Source organism: Schistocerca serialis, chromosome 1 (assembly GCF_023864345.2).
Source record: "Schistocerca serialis cubense isolate TAMUIC-IGC-003099 chromosome 1, iqSchSeri2.2, whole genome shotgun sequence".
In the NCBI taxonomy this organism is placed as follows: Eukaryota; Metazoa; Arthropoda; class Insecta; order Orthoptera; family Acrididae; genus Schistocerca; species Schistocerca serialis.
Window position 1 is genome coordinate 483942375 of NC_064638.1, and position 14399 is coordinate 483956773.

At 38.5% G+C, this 14399-nt stretch overlaps 1 protein-coding gene across 1 annotated transcript in view; it reads left to right on the plus strand.

Annotated features, from left to right (window-relative positions):
• The window catches only part of LOC126473677 (rotatin), a 399830-nt gene that overhangs the window by 202031 nt on the left and 183400 nt on the right, over window positions 1–14399 (plus strand). Inside the window, exons 18-19 of the mRNA XM_050100916.1 lie at window positions 4430–4693; window positions 7608–7849. Of these exons, the coding sequence (XP_049956873.1) occupies window positions 4430–4693; window positions 7608–7849 (506 nt within the window). The remainder of the gene's footprint in view (window positions 1–4429; window positions 4694–7607; window positions 7850–14399) is intronic.

Consider the following 14399-nt stretch of genomic DNA (forward strand, 5'->3'; position numbering starts at 1 on the left):
AAATACATCTGGTTAATACACTTGTTGAGAAAGAAAATACATACTACATTTTTTAACTGTTCTCGATCCTACAGCTGATGAACCCGACTAGAAAATGCTAGAAAGAAGGCGAAATAGAAATGAAATTTTCGTATACAGATAGTCGTGTGTCTTGTCAATTGCCTGCATGCGTGTATGGCACGAATGAAACATTGATCTAACAAGAGACCTGCATGAGACTTACGTCGGATCGCTCTGCTGACAAAGAGTATTGTTCAAGCAAGCCAAGAGACCAGGTTCGAGACGTAATTCGGCGCAATGGTGTAGGCTGTCAGAGAACTTGCTTAAAACGTGCACTTCATTGTAGAGCGGAATTCTAATACGGACCAACTGTGGCCTAGTCCCCATAACATTTGAAATGTAGATCCAACGTCTCACACGAAAATCATGGCAAGCACTGAAATCTGTGTGTGTTTTTTTTTTTTTTTTTTTCAGTTTTGAATCAGAAGGATCTTACAATTTCCACTTTTAGACTTTCCTTTCTCTCGTCAATGAATGCCTTCCTCGAAACGGCGTGGCCTCTTGGAACTCATGCAAAACTTTGACTGTCAGGAAAACGTAATCCCAGCAGTTTCACACGACGTGCATAAGCCTGAGTGGAGATTGCAGGAGCTGTTGACAGATACTGTCAGATTAATTTTGAATCGAATCATCAGGCATAATTTAATTGTTCAACTGACAAGTGTATTTTCCAAGTACGTAGAATTACTGCTCTGATTCCTAATGAGAACACAGTTTTAGTATGTCAGGAAGTTGAATTAAGCACACATATCGTAACTTCGGGGTTCTACTACCCATGACATACATTGTACACTACAATGCTTGCACTAATTCATATCCGAATTGCTCGACTCGTATCCCCAATAAAGACAGTCTCTCGCATACTAACTCTTTTAGGAGAAAATTTTAATCAAGACACTTTATGTTCACGTCAGTACACCAAATGTACATGTGTACAGTTGACAATACGAGGACATAATCTTGGCCCCGATATTTGGAATCATCTTAACCCCCCGCCCTCCTCCCCGCTCCGCCCCTCTCCTTAAAGCCTTTCTGACGACTGCCTTCATAGCCTGGATTGTTCACCAGCGGTTTTTCAAAAGCAGAGAAAGTTGATATTCTGTTACATTAATTCGACTTCCCTAAACAAATTTTCTTTTTCATAAGTTAAGAGTCCCCGTTCTCCATAAAATGTCAAAATTTAGACAATTAAAAATACTTTCTTCATAAATATTTATATTTTATCTCTCTGAAAAATAAAGAAGGTCCCCAAATACATGTTTTCATTCTTAAACCAACTATTAGACTGTCGTATTTTTAATATTCGCAGCCCTTTTTCCTCAGTTTCTACTTCAGTAATATCTGTCATATAGATAAGAATAACTCTTGTCCGTCTTTTAAAACTGTATGTTTATTATGGTTTTCAATCAATAATGTTTCATCTGTTAGTTTTAGGTATCGTACAAAAAGACATCAAAACCATTGATGAAGCATTAGACAAATACAACGGTTGGAACTTTAATAGTGGCAACTATTTATTTACAGTTCATACAAAATAAATACGTGTTTCAAAGTTTTACTGACCTTCAAAGTAGTCACCAGCATTGTGTACAACCCGTTGCTAGCGATGTGGAAGTCGTAGGAAACTCTTAGCAGTGCCAGTTGTGTTGACAATTCTAACGGCGCGGTCTATTGCCCGACGAATTTGTAGCGGTTCTGAACCAAATGCCATGAAGTGTTTCCTTCACTTTAGAAATGGAGTTGAACTCACGAAGGATTAAGTCATGGGAGTGCAGTAGGTGGTATGGCACTTAGCAGCCCCATCAGTCAAACAAATCAGTAACAGCTTGCATTGTACGTGCTTGAGTATTGTCCTGCAAAATGATGGTCAAGTCCTACAGAAAGTGTCATAACTTCTGTCTCTACGCTGTTCATTTTTGGAACACAGCCTATGACCAGCTTAGAGACAGAAGTGATGACACTTTCTGCATTACCTGACCATCATTTTGCAGGACAATGCTCAAGCACGTACAGTGCAAGCTGTTACTGATTTAGAATTAAATTTTCACTCTACAGCGGAGTTTTCGCTGATATGAAACTTCCTGGCAGATTAAAACTGTGTGCCGGACCGAGACTCGAACTCGAGACCTCTGGTTCTTCGAGTCTAGGTCCAGCACACAGTTTTAATCTGCCAGGAAGTTTCATATCAGTGCACACTCCACTATAGAGTGAAAATTTCATTCTAGAAACATCCCCAAGGTTGTGGCTAAGCCATGTCTCCGTAATATCCTTTCTTCCAGGAGTGCTAGTTCTGCAAGGTTCGCAGGAGATCTTCTGTGAAGTTTGGAAGGTAGGAGACGAGGTACTGGTGGAATTAAAGCTGTGAGGATGGGGCATGAGTCGCGCTCGGGTAGCTCAGTCAGCACTTGCCCGTGAAAGGCAAAGGTCCCGAGTTCGAGTCTGGGTCCGGCACACAGTTTTAATCTGCCAGGAAGTTTCATATCAGCGCACACTCCGCTGTAGAGTGAAAATTTCATTGTAGTATATAACGTTTCTGTGGCGGGGGACACGGATAACAGTGCAGTTGTTGTCGTAATGCAGAAATTGATTGATATATCTGATGTCCAAAACGGCATGATCATCGGCTTCAGGGTCAAGGGTGGAAGCATTTCAGAAATGGGTAAATTTGTAAAGTATCCATGTGCTGCTGTGGTTAAAGTATACTGTGCAAGCCAACATAGTGCTATACTAAACCAGCACTGAGGTGTCAGATGACTGGAATGGACGATGCCTGCAGAGATGCTAATGGTGAATAGAGTGAACAGACATGCTTCTTTTGACCAACCCAGATGAACTAAGGAGCTACCAACAGTATCTCCTCAATATTGCTCAGCGAACATTGCTGCATATCGGCTTCATGGGCTTCCACAGCAGATGCTTGGTTCGTGCAGCTATGCTGACTGCTGCTCATCAGTGCCGAAGGCTGCAATTTGCATGCCAATACCTCAGCTGGACTTCCACTGAGTGGCAATGGGTGGCCTTTCCAGATGAATCATGTTTCATTCTCCATTGGACAGATGGTTGTTGGCACATATGACCCTGCAACAATTGTTGTGAGGGTTCAGATTGGAGGAGGGAGGGTTATGGTCTGGGAAATGTTTTTGTGGCATTCCTTGGGTGTTATCATTCCAGAAGGTGCAATGGATCTGGACAAGTATGTATCTATCCTTGGGGACCACGTCCACCCCTACGTGCAGTTTGTTTCTTCTTCGGCAGAGTGGAATCGCCAGGAGGACAATGTAATGCGTCACACAGCTTGCAGTATATATGCATGGTTCAAAGAACACCAGGATGAGTTTATTGTACTCCTCTGATCACCAAACTCCCAGGATTTATAAACCCAACTGAGAATCTGTGGGACCACCTTGATAGGGCTGTTCATTCCATGGATCCTTAACCAAGAAACCTACACAGATGGCCATAGCACTGGAGTCAGCTTGGCTGCAGATCCCTGTTCATATCTTCCAGAACTTCACTGGCACTCTTCCTGCAAGCCTAAACTCCAAAGGTGACAGGTGGTCACATAAATGTGACTGGACCCTGTATAAATTCTTGCTTTCAGGCTTTTTTGCACTACAACTCATTCATATCTGCTACAAATTTCTTATTATGCAGCTGTGCCTGATAGATTCTGTGCATAAAAATCTTCAGTCTTTAATATATACTATTTTCTCTATGTAAAGTAACTTTAGAACACCTGCTAATATAGTATTCTGCACAGCATGCTAACTTGTGAGACAGTAAGGTGAGCCTCACCCGGATCAGATCTGCAAGGCTGGTTAATGACTGTGGTTGGTGCATTGGACAGCCTAGGTGTGGTTTTAAGGCAGTTTCTCACACTGGTTTAGGCAAATCCTGAGCTGGTCTCCGCTGTCGGGCTCAAAGAATACAATACACAGGCAGTTAAAATGTGATCACCCACACACGAGTTTCTAGCAACAAAATTAAATTAAATAAAAAATTGCCAGAACTTGAATTCAGTGGAGCAAGTACTAGATGGGGATAAACACTAACAAAAAAAAAAAAGAAACAATGTAACTTTGAAGCCTCATTATGTCACAATAAATAGTACAAATATCGATTAAATTTCGGTTGAACTAACAGAAAGCTCCATGGCTTATGTCAGATGAGAGCTCTATGTTCCTCATGTCTTTTGTTTGAACCAGTTTAGTGTGTAGTTCTGTTGAATACTGTTTAAACTTAAAAGATGATTTTTTCAATATTTTCTTGTGTTTTATGTTTAGTATACAATTCAACAATGTTTTTTTCTTTACAATGTGCTTCATAAATAACTGTGGTTGTTACATTGTCTGTGATATTTTCTGTCCAGGCACAGATGGCTCTGCATGGTGCATTTGGCTGTCAGATTTCTTTCGGGAGGAACGTCAGCCTCTTATTGGACTTCTGATGTTGGATATGACTAGTGACCATGACAGTAGAGGAGCCCAGGTAGAGCTTTGTAATTTACTGTTGTTGCTGTACAGACAGTGCAGTCTGCTTGCAAAACATTTGGAGCCAAGAAAGTGGGCAGCAGTTATTCGTACAATCATACGCAGCCTCCACTGCAGTGACACGCAACATTTCTACAATCTAGGTAAATTCCATTATTTCAGAAGTTAAATTATCTAAGTAGTGCCAATGTACACACTTACTAAGAATTTTATGATTATTCTGAATATTTGATCAAATATCTTACAAACTGTCACAAAATTAGCCACTATCCTACTTACAGCATCTAACACTTCAGAAGCCTTTATAACAGCTGAAGCTTTTGTAACAGCTACAGATTCCTATAACATGAACTGCACAAGATTCTGGGTGTAAGAAACAGCAGTTTCGAACTATTTGTACAACACTCACTCTAGGTGATTTACCCGATAGAGTTAATATTGTCCCTGATGGCAGGTGCATTACTCCAGAAAATCCCAAAGATTTTCAGTGAAATTGAAATATGAATACTTTGTGAGGCACTCAAGATATGTTATAGCTCCTGAGCATTCCCTACATCAGGTGATCTCAATTTCAGCTTGGTGGCCACAAAAATTGCCTTGCACTTCATTAAGGGGAAAAGCTAACTGCAAAAAATTATTTCAGCACTTTGATGTAGCTGTTCACATTAATTGTACTTGTTACCTGACCCATCTGTGTCGTTACAATCATGAACATAGTATGGTCTCCTCCAGCTTGCTCTACCATTTTCATGCCGTCTTGCCTTGAAGTTTCCTATCACAGTATCAGTCCTCTGTAACCTGCACAGCAGTTACTACATCTACCATAAACACTGATGTCTTCTGAGAGAATTAATTTGGCCATTCTGCTTGTTCCATGACAGGAATTTCGAGGGGGAGGGGGGGGGGGGGGGTTGGAGTGTTTTTTCATCAAATAAACTAGGTAAGGAAGCAGTCTTTTTAAGCGGTGATCACTACTCAGCAGTGTGCTTTTTAGGCCAGTAAACAGGTGATAACTAGTTCGAATAGGCTTTTATAATTAAGCTATTTTTTAACTATTTCCACCCCAGAGTTTGGATTCTCTTCACTGTAAATGTATATGCCAGGAAAGGGCTATGGATATGGAGAGTCATTTCTGCTGTTTCCAAGGCGGAGTGTTAGTCATTGAGAACGTATAACTCTGATGCAGGTTTGAGTACCGAGGTACTGTATTTTATCTAATGTGGTGAGTGCTAACTTAATCCCACTTCGATGAAAGGTAACACTGTAATCTGATTGAGACCAGTGATCAGTGCAGGGTGAGCTTTGTGGCAGGATGTGCACCCCACAAGGGATCAGCCAGTGCACAAAGATTACTTATTGCTTGTTCTAGCCTCAAAAGATGATTGCCGATGTGGTATACCATGTCTATAATTTGTGTGGCCCATGTCAGGAGAGATTATGTAGACCACATTTCACTGTGGATGCTTAGCTAATGTAATGCTTCTTGTGGCCATTTTGTGATTTATCAGGTAGCAAATGTTGTAAATCCTATTGTGTTGTAAATCTTGCTGAGAGGCAAAGTTATGAAACTGTGACTGAACCACCTATCAGTTTTATGCATACTGCACTAGTTCCAGTGGTATTTGTACCGTACACAGTAATGCAGTTACTGGTATGCTGTAGTTTTGTGGAGAAACGAAGTGGTGCCTTCATTCCCATCTATTATTTCTTCTTTAATTATTTTATATTTGGAGTGGCTAATATGGGAATTAGACTTGAATCTTGCCTCTGTAATCGCCACAGGCAATGGATAACATGTAAGCATCACATAGAACAACGTTGCTCTATTAGATCTCACTGATCGTGTGTTCCATTGGAGGTTTCTGAATCTCATCGACTGTATGTATGTGTAGGAAAAATTGGATTGGGGTTCCTAGCTTTGTTGGATGTACACGTTGGAGTGAACTCTGGATTCTGCTAAGATTTTTTGACATTTTCAGGACTAGTTGAATAATTAAACATTTATTCATTTTGCAAATTAATTATTCATAATGCCTAAGTTACCGGAAAAGTGTAAAATGAGGTGTGTAACAAGATCAAGCCTTGCACACAACCTTGTCTTTTTATGAAGACCATAAAATGCAGTGTTGCTTATTTGCGATGAACATATAACTTCACTTATATATGTAAAATGATATGTTATGAATAAATCTTTCGCATTGTACAAAATGGAAGTATTCCTGGTGAATGCAGTGGCAGTTCACATAGCACTCTGTGCCAGTTTTTCGTAAATGGAAGCTGAATTCATTTGTACATATCATTGGAAAACAGCTGACAGATACTTGCAACGCGGCTGTCTTCCATAGTTTTTAGGAACTTGGAGAAAAACAGCCTGGAATGTACCAGCTGTACAAAACTGTTAACTTTCAGCATGACATTGTATGGAGCTCAGTGAGGGTTTGGAAAACACAGTCTGTAACTGCAGGATATATTGATTCCTTTTTAGGTGTGTGGAGTCCTACATCCACTGCATGATTTCACAACTCATGTTTGTATTAACATTACTTCTCCCTTTCTTTACATATGCAGTAAACTGCTATATCCTTTTGAAAAGCAAACTAGTTGGTTTACTATTATGTCTGAATATATATCAGTCCTTTCCCAGCATTCTGTTATGATGAATGAGGCAAAATGTGTACACATAACAGTCTCCCAAGAAAGAGATTTTGAAATTTGCGTCACAATAACGCCAGCGTCTTGTCAAAGATCAAAGTAGGCTATGAAGTAGATCCATGTTGTCCCGCACTGTGATCTGTTAAACATTAAACTACGCATTTTAGAAGTTGGATCTCCAAAGTTGAACAACTATTTATAAGAAAAAATTTCACTGTAACAAAGACTTCCATTATTGATGACCCTTAATTGTGGGCACAGAATTTCAGGAGAAAACCATGTATTGAATTCAGGGATAAACAATACATACTTGCATACAGACTAATTTTTAGTTTTTATTGTTCTTCAGTCCATTCAAATCTCTGACACTTTTTGGATCTGTATACTTTTCTGTTTCTTTCACAGCATTCCTGAATTCAATGCTGAATTGTCTTACACAATTGACAAGTGTACGAGGCTGGTCTGATTCTGTGTCTGATCATCTGAACTCATTTGTGAGATGTCTTGTAGAACTTGTTAAGGCCTTTCATTGTGGCAAGGGTGGTGATGGGTCTGCTTCCTTCATGGGCTTAAGCATATCACAGAGAAGTATTGTGTGTCTCAATCACACAATTTCTGAACTGCATCACTTTCCACCAAAGAATGAAGTAAGTAATCGAAATTAAGTATTATGTGAATGTAAATGTTTCCTGTAACTGTGATACAAAGTTTATTTAAAGTTTTAATTGTAAATTACTATACAAAGTTTTGATATCAGGAGCATCCAGTACTTGTTACCTCACGAATGCAAACCTCAGAAATGAGCATGTGAACTCTGATCAATTTTTTTTTTTTTTTTTGCTTTTATGATACAAGGCAAGAAATCATCTTTAGTTTCATTACATCAGAATAATGAACTCCTCCTTATTTTGTTACAGGTTTAGTCATAATCAGGCATAGTGTCCAATATTGTATGTTACCACATGGCACTCTATGGTGTACTTATTTTAAAGTGACCAATAAGCAAGATTTATTGTAATTAGGAAATCTGCAGTCACATGAGAAAACTGGGTAGGCCAATCTGGAGGATGTAACCTTGAACAATGTACCATTTCTTTTTCTCAAGTTAGAGGATCTTCTTAGTGTGTAATGCTTGCACATATACAGTTCAGAACACTGCATGTTAGCAAGAGGCCAGAGTTAAATATAACTAGGGTTTTGCCTTCAAGTTTAGCTAATGACTGCACGTTATGATGTGAATTTATTTTATTTAATATTAATTTTTTCCAACCCAAATGCCTTTCTAAACTTTTATGAGAGAAGTTGCAGTGCGGTGCAGAAAGACTGGATCAGCCACATTTATTTTAGTTCTTCGTCAGTCCCTCATATTAAAAGCTTGTAAAATCCTCTTGGGTATAATATTCCGGAGGTAAAATAGTCCCCCATTCGGATCTCCGGGTGGGGACTACTCAAGAGGACATCATTATCAGGAGAAAGAAAACTGGCATTCTACGGATCGGAGCATGGAATGTCAGATCCCTTAATTGGGCAGGTAGGTTAGAAAATTTAAAAAGGGAAATGGATAGGTTAAAGTTAGATATAGTGGGAATTAGTGAAGCTCGGTGGCAGGAGGAACAAGACTTTTGGTCAGGTGATTACAGGGTTATAAATACAAAATCAAATAAGGGTAATGCAGGAGTAGGTTTAATAATGAATAAAAAAATAGGAGTGCGGGTTAGCTACTACAAACAGCATAGTGAACGCATTATTGTGGCCAAGATAGACACAAAGCCCATGCCTACTACAGTAGTACAAGTTTATATGCCAACTAGCTCTGCAGATGATGAAGAAATTGATGAAATGTATGACGAGATAAAAGAAATTATTCAGGTAGTGAAGGGAGACAAAAATTTAATAGTCATGGGTGACTGGAATTCGACAGTAGGAAAAGGGAGAGAAGGAAACATAGTAGGTGAATATGGATTGGGGGGAAGAAATGAAAGAGGAAGCCGCCTTGTAGAATTTTGCACAGAGCATAACTTAATGATAGCTAACACTTGGTTCAAGAATCATGAGAGAAGGTTGTATACCTGGAAGAATCCTGGAGATACTAAAAGGTATCAGATAGATTACATAATGGTAAGACAGAGATTTAGGAACCAGGTTTTAAATTGTAAGACATTTCCAGGGGCAGATGTGGATTCTGACCACAATCTATTGATTATGAACTGCAGATTGAAACTGAAGAAACTGCAAAAAGGCGGGAATTTAAGGAGATGGGACGTGGATAAACTGAGAGAACCAGAGGTTGTAGAGAGTTTCAGGGAGAGCATAAGGGAACAATTGCCAGGAATGGGGGAAAGAAATACAGTAGAAGAAGAATGGGAAGCTCTGAGGGATGAAGTAGTGAAGGCAGCAGAGGATCAAGTAGGTAAAAAGATGAGGGCTAATAGAAATCCTTAGGTAACAGAAGAAATATTGAATTTAATTGATGAAAGGAGAAAATATAAAAATGCAGTAAATGAAACAGGCAAAAAGGAATACAAACGTCTCAAAAATGAGATTGACAAGAAGTGCAAAATGGCTAAGCAGGGATGGCTAGAGTACAAATGTAAGGATGTAGAGGCTTGTCTCACTAGGGGTAAGATAGATACTGCCTACAGGAAAATTGAAGAGGCCTTTGGAGAGAAGAGAACCACTTGTATGAATATCAAGAGCTCAGATGGCAACCCAGTTCTAAGCAAAGAAAGGAAGGCAGAAAGGTGGCTGGAGTATATAGAGGGTTTATACAAGGGCGATGTACTTGAGGACAATATTATGGAAATGGAAGAGGATGTAGATGAAGATGAAATGGGAGATAAGATACTGCGTGAAGAGTTTGAACGAGCACTGAAAGACCTGAGTCGAAACAAGGCCCCGGGAGTAGACAATATTCCATTAGAACTACTGATGGCCTTGGGAGAGCCAGTCATGACAAAACTCTACCATCTGGTGAGCAAGATGTATGACACAGGCGAAATACCCACAGACTTCAAGAAGAATATAATAATTCCAATCCCAAAGAAAGCAGGTGTTGACAGATGTGAAAATTACAGAACTATCAGTTTAATAAGTCACAGCTGCCAAATACTAACGCGAATTCTTTACAGACGAATGGAAAAACTGGTAGAAGCGGACCTCGGGGAGGACCAGTTTGGATTCCGTAGAAATGTTGGAACACATGAGGCAATACTAACCTTACGACTTATCTTAGAAGAAAGATTAAGAAAAGGCAAACCTACGTTTCTAGCATTTGTAGACTTAGAGAAAGCTTTTGACAACGTTAACTGGAATACTCTCTTTCAAATTCTGAAGGTGGCAGGGGTAAAATACAGGGAGTGAAACGCTATTTACAATTTGTACAGAAACCGGATGGCAGTTATAAGAGCCGAGGGGCATGAAAGGGAAGCAGTGGTTGGGAAAGGAGTGAGACAGCGTTGTAGCCTCTCCCCGATGTTATTCAATCTGTATATTGAGCAAGCTGTAAAGGAAACAAAAGAAAAATTCAGAGTAGGTATTAAAATTCATGGAGAAGAAGTAAAAACTTTGAGGTTTGCCGATGACATTGTAATTCTGTCAGAGACAGCAAAGGACTTGGAAGAGCAGTTGAACGGAATGGACAGTGTCTTGAAAGGAGGATATAAGATGAACATCAACAAAAGCAAAACAAGGATAATGGAATGTAGTCAAATTAAATCGGGTGATGCTGAGGGGATTAGATTAGAAAATGAGACACTTAAAGTAGTAAAGGAGTTTTGCTATTTAGGGAGTAAAATAACTGATGATGGTCGAAGTAGAGAGGATGTAAAATGTAGACTGGCAATGGCAAGGAAATCGTTTCTGAAGAAGAGAAATTTGTTAACATCGAGTATAGATTTAAGTGTCAGGAAGTCGTTTCTGAAAGTATTTGTATGGAGTGTAGCCATGTATGGAAGTGAAACATGGACAATAACCAGTTTGGACAAGAAGAGAATAGAAGCTTTCGAAATGTGGTGCTACAGAAGAATGCTGAAGATAAGGTGGGTAGATCACGTAACTAATGAGGAGGTATTGAATAGGATTGGGGAGAAGAGAAGTTTGTGGCACAACTTGACTAGAAGAAGGGATCGGTTGGTAGGACATGTTTTTGAGGCATCAAGGGATCACAAATTTAGTATTGGAGGGCAGCGTGGAGGGTAAAAATCGTAGAGGGAGACCAAGAGATCAGTACACTAAGCAGATTCAGATGGATGTAGGTTGCAGTAAGTACTGGGAGATGAAGAAGCTTGCACAGGATAGAGTAGCATGGAGAGCTGCATCAAACCAGTCTCAGGACTGAAGACCACAACAACAAAATCTGCACACACAGGTGAAAGGAGGTATCCTATGTGTCGACTGAAATTGCTAGTACCATGACAGAAGTGTCAGAGTAAATCAGAAAATTATAAAAAGTGAACATAAATTGACATGCTGTCAGTGCATAGAAAGGCACCACAAAAAACAAAATAAGAAGATCCTTCCCTCATGAAAATGAAAAAATAATGTGTGTGATAGTCAATTCAAAATATCCAGAACTTCTTCAAGAGCTTGAAAAGAAATATAAATCACTTGATTGTAAACATCAACTATCCCTAGCTAGTGTTGTCATTCCTCACAGAAAATGGGGTGTGGCACTAGGATGTGATTCTGATAATACTATCAGTTAGGCAAGACAAAAAACAGTGACAAAACTTCTAATACAGATTCAAAAAAGAACTTTACAGTGCAAAACAGCACTCCTACTTTGTGCTGAAATTCAATCAAGAAAAAGCTTTTCCACACACATTCAGGTCAATATATGTACAAAACATTGCATCTTTGTGAAAGGTAAGCCTAGTGCCAGATTAAATTCAGTGATGTAGAATTTTAAAACAAAAACATTTCACCTGAAAGAAGCCAATTGTATTGTGATTATAGGCGGTGGCCGTTATGTACATAATATTGATAGCAAGAGAGCTCTTCAATGTTTTAGAAGTTTATTGCCAAAACTAGTTGATATGAATGTCATTATCACAAATGTGTTGGTGTGACATGTTTCACCACAATGGCTGTTGTGATGTAATCAAGCCTAACACACTTTATAAACTCTCTGATACTGATTAGTAATGATATTTACATTTGTAAGGTGAAAAGCTCACACAAAACTATGTATACTAAAATTCCGTATTTGTTGCAGGACATTTCTGGTAGAATGTGCATATTTCGTGCCTTGCTATTTACATTTTATTTGATTAGGATAATTTAGAAGTTTTAATGCAAAAGTACATAGATCCATATTCTGCTAAGTTTTGTTGAATATTTATCAGTTAATCTAAATAATGTCTTTGGCTGCAATATAAGTAATTTAAATTCTTTGTCATACAAATGTAATTGTTAGATTAGATTAGATTAATACTTGTTCCATAGATCATGAATACGACACTTCGTAATGATGTGGAACGTGTCAGGTTAGTAAAAGATGTCTGTACAAGATATTACATTACACAAAATATTGCATGACACTAATGTTTAAGTTGGTTTTTTCCCCCTCCCTTAATTTATATCTAAAAATTCAGCCAATGAGTAGAAGGAGTTGTCATCTAGAAATTCTTTTAATTTATTTTTAAATGTTGGTTGGCTATCTGTCAGGCTTTTGATGCTGTTTGGTAGGTGACCAAAGACTTTTGTGGCAGCATAATTTACCCCTTTTTGTGCCAAAGTCAGATTTAACCCTGGATAGTGAAGATCATCCTTTCTCCTGGTGTTATAGCTATGCACACTGCTATTACTTTTGAACTGGGTTGGATTATTAACAACAAATTTCATAAGTGAATATATATACTGTGAGGTTACTGTGAGGATCCCTAGATCCTTAAATAGATGTCTGCAGGATGACCGTGGGTGGGCACCAGCAATTATTCTGATTACGCGTTTTTGAGCAATGAATACTTTTCTACTCAACAATGAATTACCCCAGAATATGATGCCATACGAAAGCAGTGAATGAAAGTAGGCATAGTAAGCTAATTTACTGAGATTCTTATCACTAAAATTTGCAATAACCCTAATAGCATACGTAGCTGAACTCAGACGTTCAGCAGACCATCAATGTGTTGCTTCCAGTTTAACCTCTCATCAATGGACACACCTAAAAATTTTGAAAATTCTACCTTACCTACAGACTTTTGTTCAAAGTCTATATTTATTACTGGAGTTGTGCCATTTACTGTACGGAACTGTATATACTGTGTTTTATCAAAATTTAAAGAGAGTCCGTTTGCTGCGAACCACTTAATAATTTTGTGAAAAACGTCATTTACAATTACATCACTTAGTTCTTGGTTTTTGGATGTTATTACTATACTTTTATCATCAGCAAAAAGAACTAACTTTGCATCTTCATCAATGTGGAATGGTAAGTCTTTAATGTATATCGAGAACAGTAAAGGTCCTAAGACCAAACCCTGTAATTGTTTATCTTTCTCTCTCACAACTGGAAGAGTTGTGAGAAGTAATTATGTTTTAGATGCTTTAGGAAACAATTGGGTATTTAGTTATTCTAGGGAGTAGACATGTTTTGTGTACAGTTGCAGTTTGTAGCTCAAGGTAGCAAACAGATGATAGTTGTTGTCAACCAGTTGAATTGAAGATTTACAATCTTGGAAAAATACATATTTCTTCAAAGAGAAGAACTTGAGACCATAATATCCTTGAGAAGAATACAACGAGACCAGTAAAAGAATCAACTAAGTAATAAAACTGTAATTTATGCAAGTGGATACGTCTTTCAATTTGACCCAAAAATGACGTAACATCTGTGCAGTGAATATGTCATGAGCTAGATACTCATTAATGAAAGAGCATGTTACATTGTGTGTAAATAAAGAAATTCAGTACTAAAATTTAAGCTAAAAATGCTGTGTGATAAGTTCAAATGTGCACATTTGCTAGACATAAGTAAAATGAACCCTGATGAACACACAACCATGGACTGCATATACACAGGAAGGGAAAGGTCAAGCTAGTTACCTGTATAAGTGAACTATGTAACCCCCTGATTAGGAGGAGGGTCCAATTGCTCTAGGCTACAAACATGTGGCTTTTTTAGGATAAAGGATCATTACACTAATGTTCAACATGTAGTTCAGATGCGCCTTAATTCTGTTAGTTTGGAGAACAGAC